Source organism: Bombina bombina, chromosome 1 (assembly GCF_027579735.1).
Source record: "Bombina bombina isolate aBomBom1 chromosome 1, aBomBom1.pri, whole genome shotgun sequence".
Taxonomy (NCBI): Eukaryota; Metazoa; Chordata; class Amphibia; order Anura; family Bombinatoridae; genus Bombina; species Bombina bombina.
This window is the reverse complement of record NC_069499.1, coordinates 1,586,570,996-1,586,596,786: the sequence shown is the minus strand read 5'-3', so window position 1 is coordinate 1,586,596,786 and position 25,791 is coordinate 1,586,570,996. Positions and strand designations below refer to the sequence as shown.

General features: G+C 41.8%; 1 protein-coding gene across 1 annotated transcript in view; it reads left to right on the top strand.

Moving 5' to 3' along the window:
* Positions 1–25,791, top strand: part of FOXK2 (forkhead box K2) — a 525,324-nt gene that overhangs the window by 357,360 nt on the left and 142,173 nt on the right. Inside the window, exon 6 of the mRNA XM_053688868.1 lies at positions 25,581–25,774. Coding sequence (XP_053544843.1) covers positions 25,581–25,774 — 194 coding nt within the window. The remainder of the gene's footprint in view (positions 1–25,580; positions 25,775–25,791) is intronic.

Here is a 25,791-nt window from a genome sequence, read left to right as displayed (position 1 = left end):
GAGAGATTTCTCTTGTTAAGTGTAGTCAGTCCACGGGTCATCCATTACTTATGGGATTATATCTCTCCCCAACAGGAAGTTGCAAGAGGATCACCCAAGCAGAGCTGCTATATAGCTCCTCCCCTCACATGTCATATCCAGTCATTCTCTTGCAAGTCTCAACAAAGGAGGTTGTGAGAGGAGACAGGAGTTTTTTACTTAATTCTTCAATTAAAAGTTTGTTATTTTAAAATGGCACCGGAGTGTGCTGTTTTTTCTCTCAGGCAGTATTTAGAAGAAGAAGATCTGCCTGCGTTTTCTATGATCTTAGCAGACGTAACTAAGATCCACTGGCTGTTCTCGCGCATTCTGAGGAGGGGTAACTTCAGAAAGGGGAATAGCATGCGGGGTCCTCCGCAAATGAGGTATGTGCAGTATAATATTTTCTAGGAATGGAATTGACTAAGAAAACACTGCCGTTACCCATATGATGTAAGTACAGCCTTTAATTCAGTAGTAGCAACTGGTATCAGGCTGTTAAATGTATGCGCAGTTGAGTTATTTCCTAGGGACTAGAATTTGACTGAGAAAATACTGTTAATACTGAAATAAATGTATAAGCCTTAACTGCAATAGAAGCGACTGGTAGCAGGGCTTAGTGATAACTTTACATAACACTGGAAAAGTTGTTTTTAAAACGTTTACTGCATGTTATTCGTTTTTTGTGAGGTACTTTGGTGATAAATCTTTTTGGGCATGATTTTTTTCCACATGGCTAACGTTTATTTCTGCATAGAAACCGTTGTAACAGGTCTCCCACTGTTGTAATATGAGTGGGAGGGGCCTTTTTTAGCGCCTTGTTGCGCAGATAAAATTCTAGCACAGTCTTCCTGCCTTTTCCTCCTTGATCCAGGACGTCTCCAGAGAGCTCATGGATCTTCAAAATTCAATTTTGAGGGAGGTAATTAGTCACAGCAGACCTGTGACAGTGTGTTTGACTGTGAGAAAAACGTTAAATATAAAATTGATTATCCGGTTGTGGGTATTGAGGGGTTAATCATCCGTTTGCTAGTGGGTGCAATCCTCTGCTAAATTCATACATTTATTGTTAAAATTGTTGGCTATAACTGAATTAGTTCATTGTTATTTCAACTGTGACAGTTTTTTTGTGTTTTTTAAAAGCGCTGCTGCGTTTTTTCATATTGCTTGTAAATTCACTGACAGTTTTTTTCCAAGCTTGCTAGCCTTCATTGCTAGTCTGTTAAACATGTCTGATACAGATGAATCTACTTGTTCATTATGTTTAAAAGCCAATGTGGAGCCCAATAGAAATTTGTGTACCAATTGTATTGATGTTACTTTAAATAAAAGTCAGTCTTTACCGGTAAAGAAATTATCACTAGACAATGAGGGGGAAGTTATGCCGTCTAACTCTCCTCACGTGTCAATACCTTCGCCTCCCGCTCAGGAGGTGCGTGAGATTGTGGCGCCAAGTACATCAAGGCCCTTACAAATCACTTTGCATGATATGGCTAATGTTATGAAAGAAGTATTATCTAATTTGCCTGAGTTAAGAGGCAAGCGCGATAGCTCTGGGTTTAGGACAGAGCGCGCCGATGACACGAGAGCCATGTCCGATAATGCGTCACAATTTGCAGAACATGAGGACGATGAGCTTCATTCTGTGGGTGACGGATCTGATCCGGGGAGACCGGATTCAGAAATTTCAAATTTTAAATTTAAGCTTGAGCACCTCCGTGTATTGCTAGGGGAGGTGTTAGCGGCTCTGAATGATTGCGACACGGTGGCAATCCCAGAGAAATTATGTAGGCTGGATAAATACTATGCGGTACCGGTGTGTACTGACGTTTTTCCTATACCTAAAAGGCTTACAGTGATTATTAGCAAGGAGTGGGATAGACCCGGTGTGCCTTTTTCCCCTCCTCCGATATTTAGAAAAATGTTCCCAATAGACGCCACCACACGAGACTTATGGCAGACAGTCCCTAAGGTGGAGGGAGCAGTTTCTACTTTGGCCAAGCGTACCACTATCCCGGTGGAGGATAGTTGTGCTTTCTCAGATCCAATGGATAAAAACATTAGAAGGTTACCTTAAGAAAATGCTTGTTCAACAAGGTTTTATATTACAGCCCCTTGCATGCATTGCGCCCGTCACTGCTGCGGCGGCATTCTGGTTTGAGTCTCTGGAAGAGGCTATTTGCACAGCTCCATTGGATGAGATTATGAACAAGCTTAAAGCCCTTAAGCTAGCTAATGCATTTGTTTCGGATGCCGTGGTGCATTTAACCAAACTAACGGCTAAGAACTCCGGATTCGCCATCCAGGCGCGCAGAGCGCTATGGCTTAAATCCTGGTCAGCAGATGTAACTTCTAAATCTAAATTGCTTAATATTCCTTTCAAAGGGCAAACCTTATTCGGGCCCGGCTTGAAAGAAATTATTGATGACATTACTGGAGGTAAGGGTCACTCCCTTCCTCAGGACAGGGCCAAATCAAAGGCCAAACAGTCTAATTTTCGTGCCTTTCGTAATTTCAAGGCAGGAGCAGCATCAACTTCCTCCGCCCCAAAACAGGAAGGGACTGCTACTCGTTACAGACAGGGTTGGAAAGGCAACCAGTCTTGGAATAAGGGCAAGCAGGCCAGAAAACCTGCTGCTGCCCCTAAGACAGCATGAAGTAAGGGCCCCCCTGTCCGGAAACGGATCTAGTGGGGGGCAGACTTTCTCTCTTTGCCCAAGCTTGGGCAAGAGATGTCCAGGATCCCTGGGCGTTGGAGATCATATCTCAGGGATATCTTCTGGACTTCAAAGCTTCTCCTCCACAAGGGAGATTTCATCTTTCAAGGTTATCAGCAAACCAAATAAAGAAAGAGGCGTTTCTACGGTGTATACAAGACCTCTTATTAATGGGGTTGATCCACCCAGTTCCGCGGTCGGAACAAGGGCAAGGATTTTATTCAAATCTGTTTGTGGTTCCCAAGAAAGAGGGAACCTTCAGACCAATCTTGGACTTAAAGATCCTAAACCAGTTCCTAAGAGTTCCATCATTCAAAATGGAAACTATTCGAACCATCCTACCCATGATCCAAGAGGGTCAGTACATGACCACAGTGGACTTAAAGGATGCCTACCTTCACATACCGATTCACAAGGATCATTCTCGGTATCTAAGATTTGCCTTCCTAGACAGGCATTACCAGTTTGTAGCTCTTCCCTTCGGGTTAGCTACGGCCCCAAGAATCTTTACAAAGGTTCTGGGCTCACTTCTGGCGGTACTAAGACCGCGAGGCATAGCGGTGGCTCCGTACCTAGACGACATTCTGATACAAGCGTCAAGTTTTCAAACTGCCAAGTCTCATATAGAGATAGTTCTGGCATTTCTGAAGTCGCATGGGTATAAGGTGAACGTGGAAAAGAGTTCTCTATTACCACTCACAAGGGTTCCCTTCTTAGGGACTCTTATAGATTCTGTAGAGATGAAAATTTACCTGACGGAGGCCAGGTTATCAAAACTTCTAAATGCTTGCCGTGCCCTTCATTCCATTCCACACCCGTCAGTAGCCCAGTGCATGGAAGTAATCGGCTTAATGGTAGCAGCAATGGACATAGTACCATTTGCGCGCCTGCATCTCAGACCGCTGCAATTATGCATGCTCAGTCAGTGGAATGGGGATTACTCAGATTTGTCCCCTCTAATAAATCTGGATCAAGAGACCAGGGATTCTCTTCTCTGGTGGCTTTCTCGACTCCATCTGTCCAAAGGGATGACCTTTCGCAGGCCAGATTGGACGATTGTAACAGATGCCAGCCTTCTAGGTTGGGGCGCAGTCTGGAACTCCCTGAAGGCTCAGGGATCGTGGACTCAGGAGGAGAAACTCCTCCCAATAAATATTCTGGAATGAAGAGCGATATTCAATGCTCTTCTAGCTTGGCCTCAGTTGGCAACACTGAGGTTCATCAGATTTCAGTCTGACAATATCACGACTGTGGCTTACATCAACCATCAAGGGGGAACCAGGAGTTCCCTAGCGATGTTGGAAGTATCAAAGATAATTCGCTGGGCAGAGTCCAACTCTTGCCACCTGTCGGCGATCTATATCCCAGGCGTGGAGAACTGGGAGGCGGACTTCCTAAGTCGTCAGACTTTTCATCCGGGGGGAGTGGGAACTTCATCCGGAGGTCTTTGCTCAACTAATTCATCGTTGGGGCAAACCGGAACTGGATCTCATGGCTTCTCGACAGAATGCCAAACTTCCTTGCTACGGATCCAGGTCCAGGGACCCGGGAGCGGCGCTTATAGATGCTCTAGCAGCCCCTTGGGGTTTCAACATGGCTTATGTGTTTCCACCATTTCCGCTGCTTCCTCGGCTGATTGCCAAGATCAAACAGGAGAGAGCATCGGTGATTCTGATAGCACCTGCGTGGCCACGCAGGACCTGGTATGCAGATCTAGTGTGCATGTCGTCCTGTCCACCATGGTCTCTACCTCTGAGACAGGACCTTCTAATTCAGGGTCCTTTCAACCATCCAGATCTAATTTCTCTGAGGCTGACTGCATGGAGATTGAACGCTTGATTCTATCAAAGCGTGGCTTCTCGGAGTCAGTTATTGATACCTTAATACAGGCTCGGAAACCTGTTACCAGAAAAATTTACCATAAAATATGGCGTAAATACTTATATTGGTGTGAATCCAAGAGTTACTCATGGAGTAAAGTTAGGATTCCTAGGATTTTGTCCTTTCTACAAGAGGGTTTAGAAAAGGGTTTATCTGCTAGTTCATTAAAGGGACAGATTTCTGCTCTGTCTATTCTGTTACACAAACGTCTGGCTTTGGCTAGGATTAAGCCTGTGTTTAAGACTGTTGCTCCGCCGTGGAGCTTAAACTTAGTTCTTAAAGTTCTTCAAGGTGTTCCGTTTGAACCCCTCCATTCCATTGATATTAAGCTGTTATCTTGGAAAGTTCTGTTTTTGATGGCTATTTCCTTGGCTCAAAGAGTCTCTGAGTTATCTGCCCTACACTGTGATTCTCCTTATCTGATTTTCCATTCAGACAAGGTAGTTCTGCGTACTAAACCTGGGTTTTTACCTAAGGTGGTTTCTAACAGGAATATCAATCAAGAGATTGTTGTTCCATCATTATGTCCTAACCCTTCTTCAAAGAAGGAACGACTTTTGCATAATCTGGACGTAGTCCGTGCCCTGAAGTTCTATTTACAGGCAACTAAAGATTTTCGTCAAACTTCTTCCCTGTTTGTCGTTTACTCGGGACAGAGGAGAGGTCAAAAGGCTTCGGCTACCTCTCTCTCCTTTTGGCTTCGTAGCATAATACGTTTAGCCTATGAGACTGCTGGACAGCAGCCTCCTGAAAGAATTACAGCTCATTCCACTAGAGCTGTGGCTTCCACCTGGGCCTTTAAAAATGAGGCCTCTGAACAGATTTGCAAGGCTGCAACTTGGTCTTCACTTCACACTTTTTCAAAATTTTACAAATTTGACACTTTTGCTTCTTCGGAGGCTATTTTTGGGAGAAAGGTGCTTCAGGCAGTAGTTCCTTCCGTTTAAAGTTCCTGCCTTGTCCCTCCCATCATCCGTGTACTTTAGCTTTGGTATTGGTATCCCATAAGTAATGGGTGACCCGTGGACTGACTACACTTAACAAGAGAAAACATAATTTATGCTTACCTGATAAATTTATTTCTCTTGTAGTGTAGTCAGTCCACGGCCCGCCCTGTCTTTTAAGGCAGACCTAAATTTTAATTAAACTCCAGTCACCACTGCACCCTATGGTTTCTCCTTTCTCGTCTTGTTTCGGTCGAATGACTGGATATGACATGTGAGGGGAGGAGCTATATAGCAGCTCTGCTTGGGTGATCCTCTTGCAACTTCCTGTTGGGGAGAGATATAATCCCATAAGTAATGGATGACCCGTGGACTGACTACACTACAAGAGAAATAAATTTATCAGGTAAGCATAAATTATGTTTTTGCTTGAATTGGGTTCAGGACATTTCTCTCTGAGGGTGATAGTTCCAGTCTGGGAACAGGATCTAGGTATTTACTGCACATTTTCTCAGGTTCTGACCTTCAATGTTGTATCCATTCTCTTTTGGTTCAAGAGGGCCTGTTCAGACCAAACATAGACCCTGAAGGATGTGTATTTATTCCCGGTGATCGGAATCTTCTCAAGTTTTCTGAGTTTCGTCTTCCTAGTAGGACCTTTGGGTCCTGGGGTCGTGCAAGGGTGCTTTTTCTGGACAATACAGGGGTCAGGTGTCGTCCTTCCTTTGAACAAACTCCAGAGATCTTGTCCAATCTATTTTCCCATGGAAGGGAAATTAATCTGGAGGAGAGTTCCCTTGTTACACCTTCAAGGGTGATTTTGCTTGGGGACCTTATTAGGTTCTCTATCTAGGAGAGGATTCCTAACAGAGGTTAGACAATCAAGGATTTTTTCATCTCTGCAGTCTCCTGTCTGACCAACAGCAAGCATTACTGGTCCAGTCAATAGAGCCATCTTGCTACCAGAGGTGGGAGTCTGGATCAAACTGCAGTTGTTTTTCTCCTTCAGCCTCTTATGGTAGGAACGAGTTGGTCTGATGATTCAGTGAACATCATTCCTTGTTGTTGTTGTTTTCATAAGAGGAGATCATTCGGATCTGTCTCAGAGGATAGATCTAGATCAGTTGTCAAGAGACTTTCTCCTGTAGTGGTTTTCAGCACTATCTGTCTCAGGGCACGTGTTTCTGGACACATTCCTGGGTGATGTGACCACGGACACCAACCTGCTCGGCTGGGAAGCAGTCTGGTATTTGCTTTTAGGTGCAAGGAGGATGCGCTCGGAGTTTCTGCTTCCTCATCATATTGGATTGGAGAGCGATTGACAATGCTCTGAATTGGTCTTAGTCATCCTTGGTTTGGTTCCAGTCGGACGATATCCTAGTGGAACTAGGAGTTTCTTAGCCATGTAGGAGGTGACTGGGAGTGTTCAGTGGGTGGAAGATCACTATTGCTGTCTGTCATGAACTGTCAGTTATTTCATCCTGGGGAGTTAACCCCTTTCGGAGGTGTTCTCCAGTTTATCCCTCAAGAGGGGGATGCCTGAGTTGGATCCGATGGCGTCTCCGCTAAATGCCAAGCTTCTAAGGTACGGTTCTAGGTCAAGGGATCCTCAGGCCGCTCTGATAGATGCTTTGGCGGACCTTTGGGATTTCAGACTAACTTAACTGGTTCATCCATTTGCTCTCTTTCCACGAGTCATCGCTCGTATCACACAGTAGGGAGTGTCAGTGATTCTAATAGCCCTGCGTGGTCTCGCAAGATCTGGTGTTCACACCTAGTGGAGATGTCGTCTCTCCCACCTTGGAGGCTCCCCCTGTGGGAGGACCTTCTGAATCAGGGTCTCTTCCTTCATCAAAGTCTGTTTATCGTTAAAAGCTGACTGCTTGGAGATTGAAGGCTTAGTTCTGTCTAAGCGTGGGTTTTCTGAAGTCGGTCATTGAGGCTATGGTTCGGGCTCACAGACTGATTTTTAGGAGGATTCTCATGAATATCTTTTTTTGGGTGTAAATCCATGGGTGTCTCCTGGAGTAGAGTCCGTATTCTTTGAATTTTTCCCTTTCTCCAGGATGGCCTGGATAAGGGTTTGTCAGCAAGTATCCTGAAGTTTTGTTGCATTGTATTTTTGCCACATAGCGTCTGGCGGTCATTCCAGTTGTAGAAATCCAAAAAAGCAGATATCTGAGCACTCAGGGGCAAGGTAAAATCCGGGAATCTTTATTAAACAAAAGGTAAAAGCTGCATGAAGGTGCAGTTAAGCAGGAGTAGCAGTCCTGACGCGTTTCACGCCCCCTAGTGGCGCTTAGTCATAGGAACTAATGCTGAACATGTCTGTAGTGTACTTAAAGGGATGACTGTCCAATCACTAGCCAGTAACGGCTGCAGCCGGACGTCACCCTGAAGGAAACACTGACGGCATGTAAAGGAATGTTAAAATCAACAAATTTAATAAAACTGAAGGTACAAAAAAATCTTTGTATGCATACTAACAGGCTGTTATGGATAGAAACATTTAAGACATATTAGTATGTGTCTATGTATGTATGTAACTAATTATTTGTCTAAACAATGTTAATGAAAATGCCTAATGGACAATGTACTGAACAAATCCATAGCTACAAACTAAACCTAGGACGATATATTCAAATATTGTTAGCAAACATTAAGGCATAGTAACAATGTTAGCACTATATAAGTATGTGATTAATGTATGTAAGGAATTGAATGATATTTGGAAAATAAGGGATATTGTTTCACAGACCAATAATATATATAAATGTGTTGTTAACATTGTTAGAGGTCAACAATCTGGAAAGGGAGAGCGACAATAGCAAGAAAAAATGCTTATATGCAATTAATGAATATTATTAATAATAATTATATGTTTTAAATTGAAAAGTGCATGTTTGAGCATTAATCTATAAAATAAGAAATATCCCATTCCAGATTGATACCCTTAGGGTGTCTGGTTTCTAATTTCAGAATCCAGAATAACTCCCTTTTTGTAAGGAGTTTATGTCTATCCCCTCCTCTGGTAGGTTTATAAACTACTTCAATGATTTGCCCTCCGAAATTGGGAACACCAGTTAGATGCAGACCATTGAAGTGTTTGGCAACTGCTGAGTTTTTATTAAAATTCTCAACATCTCTCAAATGTTCCCTGACCCTGTCTCGGAACTCACGAGAGGTTTGGCCTACATATTGATGTTGGCAGATATTGCAGTTAAGTACATATACTACCCACTTGGTTCTACAGGTAGCATAGAAGTTGATTTCAAAAGTTTTCAACGTACTCTTGGAATGAAAGTTGTTGCCTACAATGATTGACTTGCAGGCTTTGCAGTTGAAATTGACATCTGAAATTTCCCCTTCTGCTGTCATGTAGCCAAGTGGGGGAGGACAAGTTAGTGGTTTGTGTCATGCTAGGTGCCAATTTTGAGCCCAGGGTTTCTGGCTTTCTAGAAACAAATTTGAAGTTAGACACCGAGTTGGATAGTAAAGGATCATTCTTAAGTAGTGGAATGTGTTTCTTTAAGATGTTAACCACTTCGTTATACTGATTGGAAAATGGGGTACTGAACACTATTGCATTTTCTGAAAAAGATTTATGAGATTTCATATGTTTTGAAGTACAATCCATTTTTGCATCTTCCTGTTCTTTATCTAATAGATTTGAGTTATAACCTCTAGCTAGCAATCTCTTTTTTAGATCATTGGATTGATTAAAATAAATCTCATCGTTATTGGTGTTTCTCTTAAGTCTTAAAAATTGACTTTTTGGAATTGATTTGAGGAGGTGGGGGGGGGATGGGCTGATTGAGCGTGTAAAATGGTGTTACCAGCAGTTGGTTTTCTATAAGTACTCGATATAATAGTTCCATTATCTTCCACTCCTTCTAATGTCAAATCCAAAAAGTTGACTGTATGGGAATTAAATTCACCAGTAAATTTTAATTGATTAGCATTGGTATTCAAATATTCCAAAAAATGAGCAATGGAAATGCCCCCATGATCTCTATCCTCAATTATAAAAATCATGTCATCAATAAATCTGTTATAAAATACAGTGTCATGTATAAATGGATTTTGATATGAGTAGATATGTTGCAGTTCCCACCAACCCACATATAAATTGGCATACGAGGGGGCGAATTTCGCCCCCATTGCCGTTCCGCATAATTGAAGATAAAACTCTTTATCAAAGATAAAATAGTTGTGGGTTAGTAGGAACTCCAAACAGTCACAAATGAAGATTTTCTCTTCCTGTTTATAGGCAGTGTCCCTATCCATGAACCATTTTATGGCTCTGACTCCCTGATCATGGGGGATGCATGAATATAGTGACTCAATGTCTATTATCACCCAATTGTAGTCTTTCTTCCACTTTATACTTTTTAAGTTTTCCAATAGGTTGCTGGAATCCCTGAGGTAACAGTGTAGGTTCACTACTAGTGGCTGAAGGATACAGTCTAACCACTCAGACATAGGCTCCAAAAGGGAGCCTATGCCTGAGACTATAGGCCTACCAGGAGGAGAGAGGATGTCCTTGTGTATTTTGGGGACATGGTGGAAAATTGGTATGACCGGGGACTTTGGAATTAAAAGTTCAATATCTTTTCTTTGAAGTATTCCCAAAGCCAAACCGTCCTCCAACAAGTCCCCAAGTTTACTCTTAAAGATATTAGTTGGATCTGAAGGCAATTTACGATAAATGGATGTATTCGCAAGTTGCCTATTGGCTTCTGATAGGTAAGCCTTCTTGTTCATAAGAACAATAGCACCACCCTTGTCTGCATTTCTCAAGACCAAATTTTTGTTAAGTTGTAGTTTTTTTAGGGCAATGGATTCTTTATGTGTTAAATTAGTATGATGATGTTTTTTGTCATTTATTTTATTAGCCAATTCTAGCAGGTCTCTTTCAACACTTTGTTGAAAGGCATTGATGTAAGGCCCTCTGACTTGTATGGGATAAAAATCCCTGTTTTTTGTTATAGGAGGAGTTATAGAGTGCGTTCCGAGACCATTGAATTGATCCCCACTGCAAGATAAATCTCTCATAACCTCCAAAGTACAGCAGTCCTTAAAGTCTTTCAGTTGATGACACTGGCTGGAAGTAAGGTCATTATCCTGATTGATGATAGTTTGGCAATTATCCTCTGGAGATTTGTCAGAAAAGAATTTTCAGTTGGCCAATTTTCTTATCCGTTTAGGTTGGTTTCTTGATACTATCTCTTCTGTTTGGAGAGTATCAGAACTCTCAGATTTGCAGTGTGCTTCCCCCTATCTTATCTTTCATGATGATAAGGTGGGATTTCGTACTAAATAAGGTTTCTTTTCTAAAGGATGTTTCGGACAGGAATTTTAATCAGGAAAATATTGTTCCTTCTCTATGTCCTAATCCTTCTAATAAGGATTGTTTGTTACACAACCTGGATGTTGTGCGTGCTTTGAAGTTCTTCTTACAGGCGACTAAAGTTTTTTCGCCGGTTTTCTGCCTCGTTTGTTTCTCTGGGTAACTCAAGGGTCAGAAAGCTACAGTTTCTTCTCTTTTTTTTTTTCTCGGGTTGAGAAGTATACTTTAGTTGTCTTATGAGACTGTTGGACAGCAGCTTCCTGAGAGACAGCTCAGTCTACGAGGGCTGTTTTCTCTTCCTGGGCTTCCACAAATGAAACTTCTGTGCCACAAGTTTGCAGGCTGCAACTTGGCCTTCTCTGCATTCTTTTTCCAAATGTAATACTTTTGCCTCGGCTGAGGTTTCTTTGGGAGAAAGGTTCTACAAGTAGTGGTGCCTTCTGTTTAGGACTGCCTGTCTTGTTCCTCCCTATTTATCTGTGTCCTCTAGCTTGGGTATTGATTCCCAACAGTAATTGATGATGATCCGTGAACTCCCCATATTATTAGAAATAAAACAAAATTTATGCTTACCTGATAAATTTATTTATTTCTTGACACGGAGAGTCCATGGCCCTCCCTGTTTTTTAGACAGTTTGTTTATATAAACTTCAGGCACCTCTGCACCTTGTGGTGTTTCCTTTCTTTCCTTCGTTCGAATGACTGGGGGTTGTGGGAAGGGAAGTGATACTTAACAGTTTCCTATGGTGCTTTTTGCCGCCTCCTGCTGGCCAGGAGTGATATTCCCAACAGTAATTGATGATGATCCGTGGACTCACTGTGTCAAGAAATAAATTTATCAGGTAAGCAAAAATTTTGTTTTATTGGTGGATGAATTTATTCACCAATCAGCAAGGACAACCTAGGTTCACCAAAAATGGGCCAGCATCTAAACTTACATTCTTGCATTTCAAATAAAGATACCAAGAGAATGAAGAAATAAAAAATTGGGTTCAGTGTCCCTTCAAATACACTTATGTTTTCCAGTATCAATAAACATTACGTTTAATCTATATGGGACTATTTAATACTACTGAATATGTATCATTCAAAACCAAACATGAGTATTTCTTTCATGTAATTAGCAAGAGTCCATGAGCTAGTGACGTATGGGATATACATTCCTACCAGGAGGGGCAAAGTTTTCCAAACCTCAAAATGCCTATAAATACACCCCTCACCACACCCACAATTCAGTTTTACAAACTTTGCCTCCGATGGAGGTGGTGAAGTAAGTTTGTGCTAGATTCTACGTTGATATGCGCTCCGCAGCAAGTTGGAGCCCGGTTTTCCTCTCAGCGTGCAGTGAATGTCAGAGTGATGTGAAGAGAGTATTGCCTATTTGAATGCAGTGACCTCCTTCTACGGGTCTATTTCATAGGTTCTCTGTTATCGGTCGTAGAGATTCATCTCTTACCTCCCTTTTCAGATCGACGATATACTCTTATATATACCATTACCTCTGCTGATTCTCGTTTCAGTACTGGTTTGGCTTTCTACAAACATGTAGATGAGTGTCCTGGGGTAAGTAAATCTTATTTTCTGTGACACTCTAAGCTATGGTTGGGCACTTTGTTTATAAAGTTCTAAATATATGTATTCAAACATTTATTTGCCTTGACTCAGAATGTTCAACTTTCCTTATTTTTCAGACAGTCAGTTTCATATTTGGGATAATGCATTTGAATTAATCATTTTTTTCTTACCTTCAAAAATTTGACACTTTTTTCCCTGTGGGCTGTTAGGCTCGCGGGGGCTGAAAATGCTTCATTTTATTGCGTCATTCTTGGCGCGGACTTTTTGGCGCAAAAATTCTTTTCCGTTTCCGGCGTCATACGTGTCGCCGGAAGTTGCGTCATTTTTTTGACGTTATTTTGCGCCAAAGATGTCGGCGTTCCGGATGTGGCGTCATTTTGGCTCCAAAAGCATTTAGGCGCCAAATAATGTGGGCGTCTGATTTGGCGCTAAAAAATATGGGCGTCGCTTTTATCTCCACATTATTTAAGTCTCATTTTTTATTGCTTCTGGTTGCTAGAAGCTTGATCTTGGCATTCTTTCCCATTCCTGAAACTGTCATTTAAGGAATTTGATCAATTTTGCTTTATATGTTGTTTTTTCTCTTACATATTGCAAGATGTCTCACGTTGCATCTGAGTCAGAAGATACTACAGGAAAATCGCTGTCTAGTGCTGGATCTACCAAAGCTAAGTGTATCTGCTGTAAATTTTTGGTAGCTATTCCTCCGGCTGTTGTTTGTATTGATTGTCATGACAAACTTGTTAATGCAGATAATATTTCCTTTAGTAAAGTACCATTGCCTGTTGCAGTTCCTTCAACATCTAAGGTGCAGAATGTTCCTGATAACATAAGAGATTTTGTTTCTGAATCCATAAAGAAGGCTATGTCTGTTATTTCTCCTTCTAGTAAACGTAAAAAATCTTTTAAAACTTCTCTCCCTACAGATGAATTTTTAAATGAACATCATCATTCTGATTCTGATGACTCTTCTGGTTCAGAGGATTCTGTCTCAGAGGTTGATGCTGATAAATCTTCATATTTATTTAAAATGGAATTTATTCGTTCTTTACTTAAAGAAGTACTAATTGCTTTAGAAATAGAGGATTCTGGTCCTCTTGATACTAATTCTAAACGTTTGGATAAGGTATTTAAAGCTCCTGTGGTTATTCCAGAAGTTTTTCCTGTTCCTAATGCTATTTCTGCAGTAATTTCCAAAGAATGGGATAAATTGGGTAATTCATTTACTCCTTCTAAACGTTTTAAGCAATTATATCCTGTGCCGTCTGACAGATTAGAATTTTGGGACAAAATCCCTAAAGTTGATGGGGCTATTTCTACCCTTGCTAAACGTACTACTATTCCTACGTCAGATGGTACTTCGTTTAAGGATCCTTTAGATAGGAAAATTGAATCCTTTCTAAGAAAAGCTTATCTCTGTTCAGGTAATCTTCTTAGACCTGCTATATCTTTGGCTGATGTTGCTGCAGCTTCAACTTTTTGGTTGGAAACTTTAGCGCAACAAGTAACACATCATGATTCTCATGATATTATTATTCTTCTTCAGCATGCTAATAATTTTATCTGTGATGCCATTTTTGATATTATCAGAGTTGATGTCAGGTTTATGTCTCTAGCTATTTTAGCTAGAAGAGCTTTATGGCTTAAAACTTGGAATGCTGATATGGCTTCTAAATCAACTCTACTTTCTATTTTCTTTCCAGGGTAACAAATTATTTGGTTCTCAGTTGGATTCTATTATTTCAACTGTTACTGGTGGGAAAGGAACTTTTTTACCACAGGATAAAAAATCTAAAGGTAAAAACAGGGCTAATAATCGTTTTCGTTCCTTTCGTTTCAACAAAGAACAAAAGCCTGATCCTTCATCCTCAGGAGCAGTTTCAGTTTGGAAACCATCTCCAGTCTGGAATAAATCCAAGCCAGCTAGAAAGGCAAAGCCTGCTTCTAAGTCCACATGAAGGTGCGGCCCTCATTCCAGCTCAGCTGGTAGGGGGCAGGTTACGTTTTTTCAAGGAAATTTGGATCAATTCTGTTCACAATCCTTGGATTCAGAACATTGTTTCAGAAGGGTACAGAATTGGTTTCAAGATGAGACCTCCTGAAAAGAGATTTTTTCTTTCCCGTGTCCCAGTAAATCCAGTAAAAGCTCAAGCATTTCTGAATTGTGTTTCAGATCTAGAGTTGACTGGACTAATTATGCCAGTTCCAGTTCCGGAACAGGGGATGGGGTTTTATTCAAATCTCTTCATTGTACCAATGAAGGAGAATTCCTTCAGACCAGTTCTGGATCTAAAAATATTGAATCGTTATGTAAGGATACCAACGTTCAAGATGGTAACTGTAAGGACTATCTTGCCTTTTGTTCAGCAAGGGAATTATATGTCCACAATAGATTTACAGGATGCATATCTGCATATTCCGATTCATCCAGATCATTATCAGTTCCTGAGATTCTCTTTTCTGGACAAGCATTACCAGTTTGTGGCTCTGCCGTTTGGCCTAGCTACAGCTCCAAGAATTTTTACAAAGGTTCTCGGTGCCCTTCTGTCTGTAATCAGAGAACAGGGTATTGTGGTATTTCCTTATTTGGACGATATCTTGGTACTTGCTCAGTCTTTACATTTAGCAGAATCTCATACGAATCGACTTGTGTTGTTTCTTCAAGATCATGGTTGGAGGATCAATTTACCAAAAAGTTCATTGATTCCTCAGACAAGGGTAACCTTTCTGGGTTTCCAGATGGATTCAGTGTCCATGACTCTGTCTTTAACAGACAAGAGACGTCTAAAATTAATTACAGCTTGTCGAAACCTTCAGTCACAATCATTCCCTTCGGTAGCCTTATGCATGGAAATTCTAGGTCTTATGACTGCTGCATCGGACGCGATCCCCTTTGCTCGTTTTCACATGCGACCTCTTCAGCTCTGTATGTTGAATCAATGGTGCAAGGATTACACAAAGATATCTCAATTAATATCTTTAAAACCGATTGTTCGACACTCTCTAACGTGGTGGACAGATCACCATCGTTTAATTCAGGGGGCTTCTTTTGTGCTTCCGACCTGGACTGTAATTTCAACAGATGCAAGTCTCACAGGTTGGGGAGCTGTGTGGGGATCTCTGACGGCACAAGGAGTTTGGGAATCTCAGGAGGTGAGATTACCGATCAATATTTTGGAACTCCGTGCAATTTTCAGAGCTCTTCAGTTTTGGCCTCTTCTGAAGAGAGAATCGTTCATTTGTTTTCAGACAGACAATGTCACAACTGTGGCATACATCAATCAACAAGGAGGGACTCACAGTCCTCTAGCTATGAAAGAAGTATCTCGAATTCTGGTTTGGGCGGAATCCAGCTCCTGTCTACTCTCTGCGGTTCATATCCCAGGTATAGACAATTGGGAAGCGGATTATCTCAGTCGCCAAACGTTGCATCCGGGCGAATGGTCTCTTCACCCAGAGGTATTTCTTCAGATTGTTCAAATGTGGGAACTTCCAGAAATAGATCTGATGGCGTCTCATCTAAACAAGAAACTTCCCAGGTATCTGTCCAGATCCCGGGATCCTCAGGCGGAGGCAGTGGACGCATTATCACTTCCTTGGAAGTATCATCCTGCCTATATCTTTCCGCCTCTAGTTCTTCTTCCAAGAGTAATCTCCAAGATTCTGAAGGAATGCTCGTTTGTTCTGCTGGTAGCTCCAGCATGGCCTCACAGGTTTTGGTATGCGGATCTTGTCCGGATGGCCTCTTGCCAACCGTGGACTCTTCCGTTAAGACCAGACCTTCTGTCACAAGGTCCTTTTTTCCATCAGGATCTGAAATCCTTAAATTTAAAGGTATGGAGATTGAACGCTTAATTCTTGGTCACAGAGGTTTCTCTGACTCTGTGATTAATACTATGTTACAGGCTCGTAAATCTGTATCTAGAGAGATATATTATAGAGTCTGGAAGACTTATATTTCTTGTTGTCTTTCTCATCATTTTTCTTGGCATTCTTTTAGAATACCGAGAGTATTACAGTTTCTTCAGGATGGTTTAGATAAGGGTTTGTCTGCAAGTTCCTTGAAAGGACAAATCTCTGCTCTTTCTGTTCTTTTTCACAGAAAGATTGCTATTCATTGTTTTGTACAAGCTTTGGTTCGTATAAAGCCTGTCATTAAGTCAATTTCTTGGAGTTTGAATTTGGTTCTGGGGGCGCTTCAAGCTCCTCCATTTGAACCTATGCATTCATTGGACATTAAATTACTTTCTCCAACATAGGTGTGTCCGGTCCACGGCGTCATCCTTACTTGTGGGATATTCTCTTCCCCAACAGGAAATGGCAAAGAGCCCAGCAAAGCTGGTCACATGATCCCTCCTAGGCTCCGCCTACCCCAGTCATTCTCTTTGCCGTTGTACAGGCAACATCTCCACGGAGATGGCTTAGAGTTTTTTAGTGTTTAACTGTAGTTTTTATTATTCAATCAAGAGTTTGTTATTTTAAAATAGTGCTGGTATGTACTATTTACTCAGAAACAGAAAAGAGATGAAGATTTCTGTTTGTATGAGGAAAATGATTTTAGCAACCGTTACTAAAATCCATGGCTGTTCCACACAGGACTGTTGAGAGGAATTAACTTCAGTTGGGGGAACAGTGAGCAGTCTCTTGCTGCTTGAGGTATGACACATTCTAACAAGACGATGTAATGCTGGAAGCTGTCATTTTCCCTATGGGATCCGGTAAGCCATGTTTATTAAGATTGTAAATAAGGGCTTCACAAGGGCTTATTAAGACTGTAGACTTTTTCTGGGCTAAATCGATTCATTATTAACACATATTTAGCCTTGAGGAATCATTTAATCTGGGTATTTTGATAAGATTATATCGGCAGGCACTTTTTTAGTCACCTTTCTCTTTAGGGGCTTTCCCAAATCATAGGCAGAGCCTCATTTTCGCGCCGGTGTTGCGCACTTGTTTTTGAGAGGCATGACATGCAGTCGCATGTGTGAGGAGCTCTGATACAGAGAAAAGACTTTCTGAAGGCGTCATTTGGTATCGTATTCCCCTTTGGGCTTGGTTGGGTCTCAGCAAAGCAGACACCAGGGACTGTAAAGGGGTTAAAGTTAAAAACGGCTCCGGTTCCGTTATTTTAACGGTTAAAGCTTCCAAATTTGGTGTGCAATACTTTTAAGGCTTTAAGACACTGTGGTGAAATTTTGGTGAATTTTGAACAATTCCTTCATATTTTTTCGCAATTGCAGTAATAAAGTGTGTTCAGTTTAAAATTTAAAGTGACAGTAACGGTTTTATTTTAAAACGTTTTTTGTACTTTGTTATCAAGTTTATGCCTGTTTAACATGTCTGAACTACCAGATAGACTGTGTTCTGAATGTGGGGAAGCCAGAGTTCCTTCTCATTTAAATAAATGTGATTTATGTGACAATGACAATGATGCCCAAGATGATTCCTCAAGTGAGGGGAGTAAGCATGGTACTGCATCATTCCCTCCTTCGTCTACACGAGTCTTGCCCACTCAGGAGGCCCCTAGTACATCTAGCGCGCCAATACTCCTTACTATGCAACAATTAACGGCTGTAATGGATAATTCTGTCAAAAACATTTTAGCCAAAATGCACACTTATCAGCGTAAGCGCGACTGCTCTGTTTTAGATACTGAAGAGCATGACGACGCTGATAATAATGGTTCTGAAGGGCCCCTAAACCAGTCTGATGGGGCCAGGGAGGTTTTGTCTGAGGGAGAAATTACTGATTCAGGGAACATTTCTCAACAAGCTGAACCTGATGTGATTACGTTTAAATTTAAGTTGGAACATCTCCGCATTCTGCTTAAGGAGGTATTATCCACTCTGGATGATTGTGACAAGTTGGTCATCCCAGAGAAACTATGTAAAATGGACAAGTTCCTAGAGGTCCCGGGGCTCCCAGAAGCTTTTCCTATACCCAAGCGGGTGGCGGACATTGTAAATAAAGAATGGGAAAGGCCCGGTATTCCTTTCGTCCCTCCCCCCATATTTAAAAAATTGTTTCCTATGGTCGACCCCAGAAAGGACTTATGGCAGACAGTCCCCAAGGTCGAGGGAGCGGTTTCCACTTTAAACAAACGCACCACTATACCCATAGAAGATAGTTGTGCTTTCAAAGATCCTATGGATAAAAAATTAGAAGGTTTACTTAAAAAGATGTTTGTTCAGCAGGGTTACCTTCTACAACCAATTTCATGCATTGTCCCTGTCGCTACAGCCGCGTGTTTCTGGTTCGATGAGCTGGTAAAGGCGGTCGATAGTGATTCTCCTCCTTATGAGGAGATTATGGACAGAATCAATGCTCTCAAATTGGCTAATTCTTTCACCCTAGACGCCACTTTGCAATTGGCTAGGTTAGCGGCTAAGAATTCTGGGTTTGCTATTGTGGCGCGCAGAGCGCTTTGGTTGAAATCTTGGTCAGCTGATGCGTCTTCCAAGAACAAGCTACTTAACATTCCTTTCAAGGGGAAAACGCTGTTTGGCCCTGACTTGAAAGAGATTATCTCTGATATCACTGGGGGTAAGGGCCACGCCCTTCCTCAGGATCGGCCTTTCAAGGCCAAAAATAAACCTAATTTTCGTCCCTTTCGTAGAAACGGACCAGCCCAAAGTGCTACGTCCTCTAAGCAAGAGGGTAATACTTCTCAAGCCAAGCCAGCTTGGAGACCAATGCAAGGCTGGAACAAGGGAAAGCAGGCCAAGAAACCTGCCACTGCTACCAAGACAGCATGAAATGTTGGCCCCCGATCCGGGACCGGATCTGGTGGGGGGCAGACTCTCTCTCTTCGCTCGGGCTTGGGCAAGAGATGTTCTGGATCCTTGGGCGCTAGAAATAGTCTCCCAAGGTTATCTTCTGGAATTCAAGGGGCTTCCCCCAAGGGGGAGGTTCCACAGGTCTCAGTTGTCTTCAGACCACATAAAAAGACAGGCATTCTTACGTTGTGTAGAAGACCTGTTAAAAATGGGAGTGATTCATCCTGTTCCATTAGGAGAACAAGGGATGGGGTTCTACTCCAATCTGTTCATAGTTCCCAAAAAAGAGGGAACGTTCAGACCAATCTTAGATCTCAAGATCTTAAACAAGTTTCTCAAGGTTCCATCGTTCAAAATGGAAACCATTCGAACAATTCTTCCTTCCATCCAGGAAGGTCAATTCATGACCACGGTGGATTTAAAGGATGCGTATCTACATATTCCTATCCACAAGGAACATCATCGGTTCCTAAGGTTCGCATTCCTGGACAAGCATTACCAGTTCGTGGCGCTTCCTTTCGGATTAGCCACTGCTCCAAGGATTTTCACAAAGGTACTAGGGTCCCTTCTAGCTGTGCTAAGACCAAGGGGCATTGCTGTAGTACCTTACTTGGACGACATTCTGATTCAAGCGTCGTCCCTTCCTCAAGCAAAGGCTCACACGGACATTGTCCTGGCCTTTCTCAGATCTCACGGATGGAAAGTGAACGTGGAAAAGAGTTCTCTATCTCCGTCAACAAGGGTTCCCTTCTTGGGGACAATAATAGACTCCTTAGAAATGAGGATTTTTCTGACAGAGGCCAGAAAAACAAAACTTCTAGACTCTTGTCGGATACTTCATTCCGTTCCTCTTCCTTCCATAGCGCAGTGCATGGAAGTGATAGGTTTGATGGTAGCGGCAATGGACATAGTTCCTTTTGCGCGCATTCATCTAAGACCATTACAACTGTGCATGCTCAGTCAGTGGAATGGGGACTATACAAACTTGTCTCCGAGGATACAAGTAAATCAGAGGACCAGAGACTCACTCCGTTGGTGGCTGTCCCTGGACAACCTGTCACAAGGGATGACCTTCCGCAGACCAGAGTGGGTCATTGTCACGACCGACGCCAGTCTGATGGGCTGGGGCGCGGTCTGGGGATCCCTGAAAGCTCAGGGTCTTTGGTCTCGGGAAGAATCTCTTCTACCGATAAATATTCTGGAACTGAGAGCGATATTCAATGCTCTCAAGGCTTGGCCTCAGCTAGCGAGGGCCAAGTTCATACGGTTTCAATCAGACAACATGACAACTGTTGCGTACATCAACCATCAGGGGGGAACAAGGAGTTCCCTGGCGATGGAAGAAGTGACCAAAATCATTCTATGGGCGGAGTCTCACTCCTGCCACCTGTCTGCTATCCACATCCCAGGAGTGGAAAATTGGGAAGCGGATTTTCTGAGTCGTCAGACATTGCATCCGGGGGAGTGGGAACTCCATCCGGAAATCTTTGCCCAAGTCACTCAACTGTGGGGCATTCCAGACATGGATCTGATGGCCTCTCGTCAGAACTTCAAAGTTCCTTGCTACGGGTCCAGATCCAGGGATCCCAAGGCGGCTCTAGTGGATGCACTAGTAGCACCTTGGACCTTCAAACTAGCTTATGTATTCCCGCCGTTTCCTCTCATCCCCAGGCTGGTAGCCAGGATCAATCAGGAAAGGGCGTCGGTGATCTTGATAGCTCCTGCGTGGCCACGCAGGACTTGGTATGCAGATCTGGTGAATATGTCATCGGCTCCACCATGGAAGCTACCTTTGAGACGAGACCTTCTTGTTCAAGGTCCGTTCGAACATCCGAATCTGGTCTCACTCCAGCTGACTGCTTGGAGATTGAACGCTTGATCTTATCGAAGCGAGGGTTCTCAGATTCTGTTATCGATACTCTTGTTCAGGCCAGAAAGCCTGTAACTAGAAAGATTTACCACAAAATTTGGAAAAAATATATCTGTTGGTGTGAATCTAAAGGATTCCCTTGGGACAAGGTTAAGATTCCTAAGATTCTATCCTTCCTTCAAGAAGGATTGGAAAAAGGATTATCTGCAAGTTCCCTGAAGGGACAGATTTCTGCCTTGTCTGTGTTACTTCACAAAAAGCTGGCAGCTGTGCCAGATGTTCAAGCCTTTGTTCAGGCTCTGGTTAGAATCAAGCCTGTTTACAAACCTTTGACTCCTCCTTGGAGTCTCAACTTAGTTCTTTCAGTTCTTCAGGGGGTTCCGTTTGAACCCTTACATTCCGTTGATATTAAGTTATTATCTTGGAAAGTTTTGTTTTTGGTTGCAATTTCTTCTGCTAGAAGAGTTTCAGAATTATCTGCTCTGCAGTGTTCTCCTCCTTATCTGGTGTTCCATGCAGATAAGGTGGTTTTACGTACTAAACCTGGTTTTCTTCCAAAAGTTGTTTCTAACAAAAACATTAACCAGGAGATTATCGTACCTTCTCTGTGTCCGAAACCAGTTTCGAAGAAGGAACGTTTGTTGCACAATTTGGATGTTGTTCGCGCTCTAAAATTCTATTTAGATGCTACAAAGGATTTTAGACAAACATCTTCCTTGTTTGTTGTTTATTCCGGTAAAAGGAGAGGTCAAAAAGCAACTTCTACCTCTCTCTCTTTTTGGATTAAAAGCATCATCAGATTGGCTTACGAGACTGCCGGACGGCAGCCTCCCGAAAGAATCACAGCTCATTCCACTAGGGCTGTGGCTTCCACATGGGCCTTCAAGAACGAGGCTTCTGTTGATCAGATATGTAGGGCAGCGACTTGGTCTTCACTGCACACTTTTACCAAATTTTACAAGTTTGATACTTTTGCTTCTTCTGAGGCTATTTTTGGGAGAAAGGTTTTGCAAGCCGTGGTGCCTTCCATCTAGGTGACCTGATTTGCTCCCTCCCATCATCCGTGTCCTAAAGCTTTGGTATTGGTTCCCACAAGTAAGGATGACGCCGTGGACCGGACACACCTATGTTGGAGAAAACAGAATTTATGTTTACCTGATAAATTACTTTCTCCAACGGTGTGTCCGGTCCACGGCCCGCCCTGGTTTTTTAATCAGGTCTGATAATTTATTTTCTTTAACTACAGTCACCACGGTATCATATGGTTTCTCCTATGCAAATATTCCTCCTTAACGTCGGTCGAATGACTGGGGTAGGCGGAGCCTAGGAGGGATCATGTGACCAGCTTTGCTGGGCTCTTTGCCATTTCCTGTTGGGGAAGAGAATATCCCACAAGTAAGGATGACGCCGTGGACCGGACACACCGTTGGAGAAAGTAATTTATCAGGTAAACATAAATTCTGTTTTCTTGGAAAGTTTTGTTCCTTTTGGCCATCTCTTCTGCCAGAAGAGTTTCTGAATTATCTGCTCTTTCTTGTGAGTCTCCTTTTCTGATTTTTCATCAGGATAAGGCGGTGTTGCGAACTTCTTTTGAATTTTTACCTAAAGTTGTGAATTCCAACAACATTAGTAGAGACATTGTGGTTCCTTCATTATGTCCTAATCCTAAGAATTCTAAGGAGAAATCGTTGCATTCTTTGGATGTTGTTAGAGCTTTGAAATATTATGTTGAAGCTACTAAATCTTTCCGAAAGACTTCTAGTCTATTTGTTATTTTTTCCGGTTCTAGAAAAGGCCAGAAAGCTTCTGCCATTTCTTTGGCATCTTGGTTGAAGTCTTTAATTCATCTTGCCTATGTTGAGTCGGGTAAAACTCCGCCTCAGAAAATTACAGCTCATTCTACTAGGTCAGTTTCTACTTCCTGGGCGTTTAGGAATGAAGCTTCGATTGATCAGATTTGCAAAGCAGCAACTTGGTCCTCTTTGCATACTTTTACTAAATTCTACCATTTTGATGTATTTTCTTCTTCTGAAGCAGTTTTTGGTAGAAAAGTACTTCAGGCAGCGGTTTCAGTTTGAATCTTCTGCTTATGTTTTTCATTAAACTTTATTTTGGGTGTGGATTATTTCAGCAGGAATTGGCTGTCTTTATTTTGTCCCTCCCTCTCTAGTGACTCTTGTGTGGAAAGATCCACATCTTGGGTAGTCATTATCCCATACGTCACTAGCTCATGGACTCTTGCTAATTAAATGAAAGAAAACATAATTTATGTAAGAACTTACCTGATAAATTCATTTCTTTCATATTAGCAAGAGTCCATGAGGCCCGCCCTTTTTTTGTGGTGGTTATGATTTTGTATAAAGCACAATTATTCCAATTCCTTATTTTATATGCTTTCGCACTTTTTTATCACCCCACTTCTTGGCTATTCGTTAAACTGAATTGTGGGTGTGGTGAGGGGTGTATTTATAGGCATTTTGAGGTTTGGAAAACTTTGCCCCTCCTGGTAGGAATGTATATCCCATACGTCACTAGCTCATGGACTCTTGCTAATATGAAAGAAATGAATTTATCAGGTAAGTTCTTACATAAATTATGTTATTCCACTTATGATATACCCATATATATATATATATATACACATACACACACACACACACACACACACACACACACACACACACACTTCCTACCGGATTTATATATATGTAGCCCTCAGTTTATGCCGGGGTTAGGTTCTAGAAGGAATAGTTGTAAATCAAAACCGTTGTAAATTAAAACACAGTTTATAATGTAAGTCAATGGGAAGTGAGGGAGAGAGGTTCCAGGCCCCTCTCAAAATTGTCATAATTAACACATTTTTAAAGCTTTGAAATGAAGACTTTAAATTCTAAACAGCATTATAAACCTTATAAAATAATCACACAACACAGAATATATAATTAAACTAAGTTAAATGAACAAAAACATTTGCTAAACAGCATTATAAACTTAATAAAATAATCACAACACAGACTTCACTTGCATTTTTCAGCAAACTGTTATTTCTATGCATTCCAATCTGGACTGATTTATAGACAGGAAGATCTTGTTCCTTTGAAATCTGCTCAATAGCTCAGGTCTGGTTAAACTGATTAATTTCAGCTTGCTTGGCTTTGCTGCAACACAAGCGGACAGCTCCGCCTACTGGCTATTTTAATAAATGCACTGCTTCTCAATGCTTTTCAATAGCAGTCACATGACTGGAAATAAAGGTTGTTATTCTGAAACGGTGTAAATTGAACCGTTGTAAACAGAGGGCCACCTGTATATAATCTGTAAGTAGCATTCTGATGTGATTAATTATATAGCAATTTAGTAAGTAATTATATGACTGATTATCTGCTCTTCATTTAACCATAGCATTTAATATTCTGGTTTAACAGATGCCTGAAATAAAAGAAGTAGTGATATTATTCTGCGGTTTAACTTCCCCCCTATAATATCAAGGGCATTTGAAGCTGGCATAGAGTCTAGGGTCTGTGTATTGGAACTCAGTATGGAACACAACACCTAGATAATAGATATTTACATTTCCTAAAGTCTTGCTAGCTTCAAAGAACTGATCGTTTCAGACTTCTAGGCTCTCTCTCCCTGCAGGGGGTCTGGTGATCTGATAGGAAATCCTTTGAAATTTTGTACCTCCTAATTTGATAGATGTCTGCTTTTGAACACTGAGATGTGTATTTGGTCAGAAAGAGGGGATTTGACTTCTGAGTCTAGCTTCATAATCTTGACAAAATGGATTTGCAATCACGGAATTGGACTGCACTCTTAAAATCAAACTGGACCAAATACACATCCCATGACCCTACAAAATGCACAACCCTGGGTGCTCAATAGCACTCGCAGGCAGCTCCAGACAAGTCTGGGTGCAAAGCTCATAGGGGAAATTACAAAACAAATTAACACAACACAAAGAGGAAGTCTGGCACTCACTTGCATGCACACCGCTAAGATTAGTTAGATACTGTATCTGGCCAATATTGGCCAAGCCCAGGAAACGCGTCAAGTTTATGTAACTTTCCCTATGGGCTTTGCCTGGGTCTCTGGGATATGTGTCTAGGGAGATTACATAAAGATTTCCTCTGTGTGTGTGTGTTTAAAACCATATGAAGACCAGTACTGTTGATATAAATGTTTGTGCTTTTCAAGCTGCTCTCTGAGTAGGTTATTGCTGTACTGTGTATGAACTTGTTCAGGCAATGAGGGTGAGTGTAAAATCCATCTCCCCTGACTTCTGGTAGGTATCTACTCCAGTGGCTATCTACAAAATATCTATTTAAAGAATGTAGAAATGTATTTACTTGTAAATATAAATATTGTTTTATTAAGCTTTTGTGATCTACCATTTTTATCAGCTCCTCTCAGTATGATGATTAAAAGTTCTTGTTTTTCTTTGTCCGTTAGAATTCAATCCGTCACAATTTGTCTTTGAATCGATATTTCATCAAAGTACCTCGATCTCAGGAGGAGCCAGGGAAGGGTTCATTCTGGAGGATAGACCCAGCTTCAGAGAGCAAGCTAATAGAGCAAGCATTTAGGAAACGAAGGCCGCGGGGTGTGCCCTGCTTCAGGACCCCCCTGGGACCACTCTCGTCCAGGTAACGGAGCTAGTTTT